At 39.2% G+C, this 6,000-nt stretch overlaps 1 protein-coding gene across 1 annotated transcript in view; it reads right to left on the bottom strand.

Annotated features, from left to right (window-relative positions):
* Nucleotides 1–817: 817 nt before the first annotated feature.
* Nucleotides 818–6,000, bottom strand: part of OPRM1 (opioid receptor mu 1) — a 135,333-nt gene continuing 130,150 nt past the window's right edge. The window contains exon 3 of the mRNA XM_066594554.1: nt 818–1,552. Within this exon, the coding sequence (XP_066450651.1) occupies nt 1,026–1,552 (527 nt within the window). The 3' untranslated portion in view covers nt 818–1,025. The remainder of the gene's footprint in view (nt 1,553–6,000) is intronic.

Here is a 6,000-nt window from a genome sequence, read left to right as displayed (position 1 = left end):
TTACAATAAACTTCAAAAGTTTTTTTTTTTCTTTCAAATAACATTGCAGTCTTTTTCAGTAAAATATTACTTTTTCTTTGCATGCACTTATATTATCCATGACCTGCATTTCCACCCATATATTTTGGGTGTTGGCATGCAAATGGAACCTGTCCTTTTAATAAACTATACAGCCCGTAATATTCTTATTTTATGTATTTATTGAAGGCCAATGCATATTTTGAAGCAATTAAAGAGTTTTTTTTGTTTTGAAAAAGTCCTCACACAGGCAAAAATTTCCATGAGATCCGGTATATAAAGTTGACTGCCGTTGAGAAAATTTTGACATTACAGCTTTGTATTGTATTATGGCTTTTACATTGTTTGAGATTTACTGTCTATTCTCTCTATATGTTATAAAGTATATTACTCTTTTCTTGGTAGATTGGTTTATTTACCAGCCTGGCCAAACCTGTGGCTGGCTTCTGTCATTATGTGAATATCACTAAGCATTTTATTGGTGTATATGACCAAAAAAGAGTCAAGTATAACCTTGGAAAATAGATTTGAAGTTGGCACAAACAATTGTATATACAAAGGTTATTTACAGTCTATTAATTATATTTATTTTCATCTATAGGTGGCTACATGAACCTATATAGAGTCATTAGAGTCAACAACTGGTCAAGAGTCTTCATGTTCAATTTTGTTAACCAGTTTGAAACATCTTCCAAAGTATATAAATTGTAAAATGTATTTCTCTCTATGAAAGTCCTTGTTATTTTACATTTGTACACCTAGAATAAATATATATGATGCAACATATATGTGTTGCTGTATCAGAAAATACCAACTTTGGGCAGCGACAATCTTTATCTTTTATTAAAAAGTGCTTGGACTTAGTTGTGCCAAACAAAAATGCGAGCTTTCTACTTAAGTCTCATTCCACCAGTGAATTAAAGCCCTGTAGTTATCTGAGTCACTTCTGAAGTCATGTCATCTCTTGCAGGAACTCCTGAATCCAGAGATGACATTTCCACGGCTAGTCATACCTGATGGTTAGTCCTATCCACCGTGTTGGCAGTGGACACGTGGTCACGTGTATTGTTACGCATGCGGGTGGAGTTCTGCTGCTCAATGGTTGAAGATGTAGGGATGCAAAACTCTCTGAAGCATCTCTTAAAGTTCTCATCTAAAAAAGCATAAAGTACTGGATTAAGGCAGCTGTTTGTGTAACCTAGAGCAATGCATACATGCCAGGTCACTGTCTGAAAAAGAGAAGAAGGGATATTGATCAAGGCTTTAATAATCACATATATGTGAATTGGAGTCCAACAAACAATGAACACAGCAACAACGACAAGGACCATCCTGGTTATTCTTCTAAGATTCCTGTCCTTTTCTTTGGATCCAGAAAGCATTCGAACACTCTTAAGTCGTAAGATCATCATTCCATAGCACACTGTTATGATAAGGACTGGCATTATAAATGCAAATATGAAGACACATATTTTCAGGAGGTTGTCCCAGTACCATGAAGGATGTGGAAATATAACAGCACAATCAGTTGACCCTTAAAAAAAAATTAAAAGGTTAGTGTATAATATTTGTAGGGTTTTTTTGTATTTAAATCAGAACTATATTAGTGTACTAATAGGAACCTGTTTTGATCATGCTGTCCAAAATCAGGGCAGCATGTTATAGAATAGGAAATCCTGTTGGGAAAACATTTAGTAAAACTTGCATTTAATAATTTAGGCCCCTTCCCATTATGAGCTGAACATGTACCACTTATGCTTAGTTAGAATAAGAGCAGAGGGTGCAGTGGAGATACTAGAAAAGTCATGAATGTAATATCTCAGAAAACTATTTCAAATTACTTGGAAATACAAATAAACAATAAATAAAAAACCCCTAACATTCCAGGTAATTAAACATATCCAAAAAATTGATGGAAGTGAGGAGAAATCAGTTACTTCACAAGGGGTTCTCCGATAAAAAAAACACACCCAATAATCCTGGTTTGCAGTGTACCACAGTGGTGTCTCCAAAGACTTTGAAGAAGAGGATCCAGCGGAGTAGGTATTTTCAATGTTTATTAAGAGTTGATTTTTGAACTTTCGAGTCCTTAACACATTATGACAATATAAGAAACAAAAAAGAAATGTTGGCCAATGGAGGTGTGCAATGCCTTTTGGGGGATATAGCTACCCCCTTTCTCAAGCACATAGTGAGGTACATAACTAGTGATTTATTTATCACGTCTGAACATCATTGGGTGAGTGGTTTCATTACTTTGAGGAAGTATATTACTTTTTAGAGGCTCTGTTAATTTAGGGGGCAAGGAGGGGGCTTAAATACTTTGAGGAGGCTCAGAGGGATCACTATTACTTGGGGGGGGGGGGGGATAGAGGGTCTCTCACTTTGAAAGGGATTTATTACTTTGAAGGGGAACAGAGAGAATCTATTACTATAGGGGTCACCGAGTGGACTCTATTTGTAGGGGCAAAGAGGAGCCCTAGTACTATCGAGGGCATTGAGGGTAGTGGCAACATGGTGAAAGTGTTTAGAAACAAATCTTGGGTGAAAGCTGTCTTTGATGGTAGTCTGGGGCCTGATTGAGAACAAAAGGGAAAGTGAACGATTCCAATCCAAAATAACATTGCGTTTAGTCACTGAAGGTAATAGCATTGTAATCTCTTTCACTGTAGAACTGGTATCTGACTATTATTTGATTACTGCATTATTTAGAGCTATATTACCAAACACAGCCAAGCCACTGTATTCAAGCCCCATCATACACACATTTTTTTCTCATTGGGTTGTGGAGGAGAAAACATATGTCTTTAGGTCTTGCCCCTAATCTTTTATAATGCAGCGGAAAGTTTCAGGTGGACCACGCATTGCATTAGGGCCCATGAGCCTTTAACTACACCCCTGCAGAGTCCTAAACTACCATCATTGGTTGTGGAAATTAACTAACTATGGAAATATTTGAATTAAAAATTTTTGCTGTTGACTTTGATTTTTGCAGCTTTAAGCAGAGTTGTGTTTCAGTTTATTTATAGATATGATCTACATAAAACTACGTATTTTTGGCCACTGTCATATTCTGTTGGTTAATAGTAGAAATGCTGTTTTGATAGACAAAACTCCAGCAGCTTAAATGAGCTCCTATAATGCAGTGAGACAGGTAGTGTTTCTACATCAATTAACTGTACATTGTCTGGTGGTAAGACTGTGCATCTCGGAATGCAAATCACTCCAGACACTCCCAGCAAGAAATGCTGGGAGATTTTAGTTAACAGGCCTGTAGAGATGTAGAGGCAGCTCAAACCTAGAATATAGGCTGTAAACTGAGTTTAGTACAAGATAAGCAATCTAATGCATTTAAACAATTACTCATCTTTTTAGATACTCTAGACTGACACGATGTTCGCTACACGAACATAAAATGGGTACATTCACATTTGCATTCTTTCCCTGCATGGTACCGTGTTGCGATGCTATGCAGGAAAAAAGATTGCAGCATACCCTTTCTTTTTGTGATATTGCCCATTGTTTCCAATAGGGCCAGTGGTAGCAGCGCTGGCCCCATTGAAAACAATGAGAGAACATTGTGATCCCCCACCGTGGCTGTGACAGCTCCGCTGGGGGATTTCTTCAGTCTCACAGGGATGCAAGTCTGTTTCTATGTGAAAATGCCTCACATACAGGTGTTTCCACATGGAGTGCGAGCCCCATATCGCTCTCGCCAGTGTGTAGGAGCCCTGACTCTCCCTAGCAGTGCTGTTGGCTTTTCTTTTCTAAGAATTAAATAGTTATTCCCATCTAATAAAGCGATCTCATATCTAATATAAACAAGCCTACATGCTTTTTCTTGCAACACACTTTGACCCCTTTGCTTTAACTTTGGTGTATGATGTTGGTGTCATTAGATGACACACATGCTCACCGGTGCCACAAAATCATCAAATGTGAGTTTAATACATTCAGGGACCTGTCAGGTGGGTTGAAAGTTACAATATCAAGGCAATGGGCGTGCGCTGGTGTGCTTCAGGCATGCGCTGGAATGAGTACAGTGTTGCTAAGCAACACAGCATACACTGCTGAGCTGTACCATACACTGCCCAACCAAGAGCAATAGAGAGACAGAGAGAGAAAAAGAAAGAGAGACAGCAATAGAGAGACAGATAGAGCAATAAAGAGACAGAGTGAGAGAGAGATAGAGACAGAGAAAGCTATATAGAGGGAGACAGTGAGAGAAAGGGCGATAGAGAGAGAGACAGACAGCAATACAGAGACAGAGAGAGAAAGCAATAGAGAGACAGAGTGAGAGAGCTAGAGACAGTGAGAGAAAGAGCGATAGAAACACAAAGAGAAAGCAATAGAGAGACAGAGAGAGAGCGATGGACAGAAAGAGAGATATATATAGTAAGACAGACTGAGAGCAGTAGAGAAACAGACAGAAAGATAGAGAGACAGACAGAGAGAGCAATAGAGAGACAGATAGAGAGAGCAATAGAGAGCCAGAAAGAGAGCAATAGAGAAACAGACAGAGGGAGAGTGATAAAGAAACAGAGAGAGAGAACAATAGAGAGACATACAAAAAGTGAGGATGATAGAGAGACAGAGATGGCGATAGAGAGATAGAGAGAAACAGACAGAGCGGGCGATAGAGAGACAGAGAGAAACAGATAGAGAGAGAGTGATAGAGAGACAGAGAAACACAGAGAAAGAGGATGTAGAGAGACAGAGAGAGTGATAGACAGACAGAGAGAGATAGAGAGACAAATAGAGAGAGATAGCAATAGACAGACAGGGAGAAATAGACAGAGGAAGAGCGATAGCCAGACAGAGCAATATAAAGACAGAGAGAAAGAGAGCAATAGAGAGGCCAAGAGAAAGCGATACAGAGACATAGAGAGAGCGATAGAGAGACAGAGAGCTATAAAGACAGAAAGAGAGAGCAATAGAGAGTGAGAGACAGACAGAGAGGGACAGAGAGACAGAGAGAAAAGCAGCAATGCAGGACAGCAAACTCTGGTGCAAGAGCTGGTATTAAAACATCCAAAGATGTGTCTTTATTGGCACACATATCATTAAACATAGCGATGTTTCGGCCACCCAATGTAGCATTTGTCAAGCTATAGAGACAGAAAGAGAGAGCAATAGAGAGAGAGAGCAAGAGACAGACAGAGAGGGACAGACAGACAGAGAGAGACAGAAAGAGAACAAAAGATACAGACAGGAAGACAGAGCGATACTGAGATAGAAAGAGATAGACAAAAACAGACAGAGAGAGTGAAAGACAACAAAAGAGACAGATGGAGAGAGAGACAGACAGAGAGACAGACAAACACACAGAGAGTCAAACAGAGAGAAAGAGACAGAAGGAGTGAGAGACAGAGAGACAGACAGAGAGAGACAGATAGACCAAGATAAAGACAGACAAACAGAAAGACAGATAGACAAACAGAGAGAAAGACAGACAAACAGAGAGAGAGACCTGTAGGCTTTTTTATATTAGATATCTGCTCCAAATACAAAGTGACACTCTAAATAATCACCTAACCAAACAGAATTGGAAGTTCAGAACCACCACTTTTTAAGCATTTTATGTTCGCATAGCAAACATCAAGTCAATCTAGTTACAAGAATAGGCCATCACTTTGCAATCAATTGGGTCTGACTGCTGGAACTCCCATCCATTAAAGCCAGGAGGTAAACTTTAAATCAGCAATGCGGCCCTTTGATTTTCAGGATATGAGTGTACCAGATGTTTGATTACATAAAGTTATGACATGTCTCCACAATTGGCAACCATTTTATCGGATGATAATCCCTTAAATACATATTTTTTGGCCTTTACTTTATAACTGTACGATTATTAATTTAAGATATTCCTCAGGCTGTATTCATGCAGGCATATGTCGGCCGGGTTTTCATGCCCGGCCGATATACACTGCCCTTCTGATGCATTGGTTTACAATGCGTCACACTTAGCACAGTAGCTCCCAC

Source organism: Eleutherodactylus coqui, chromosome 3 (assembly GCF_035609145.1).
Source record: "Eleutherodactylus coqui strain aEleCoq1 chromosome 3, aEleCoq1.hap1, whole genome shotgun sequence".
NCBI classification, from domain to species: Eukaryota; Metazoa; Chordata; class Amphibia; order Anura; family Eleutherodactylidae; genus Eleutherodactylus; species Eleutherodactylus coqui.
This window is presented reverse-complemented; position numbering and strand designations above follow the sequence as displayed.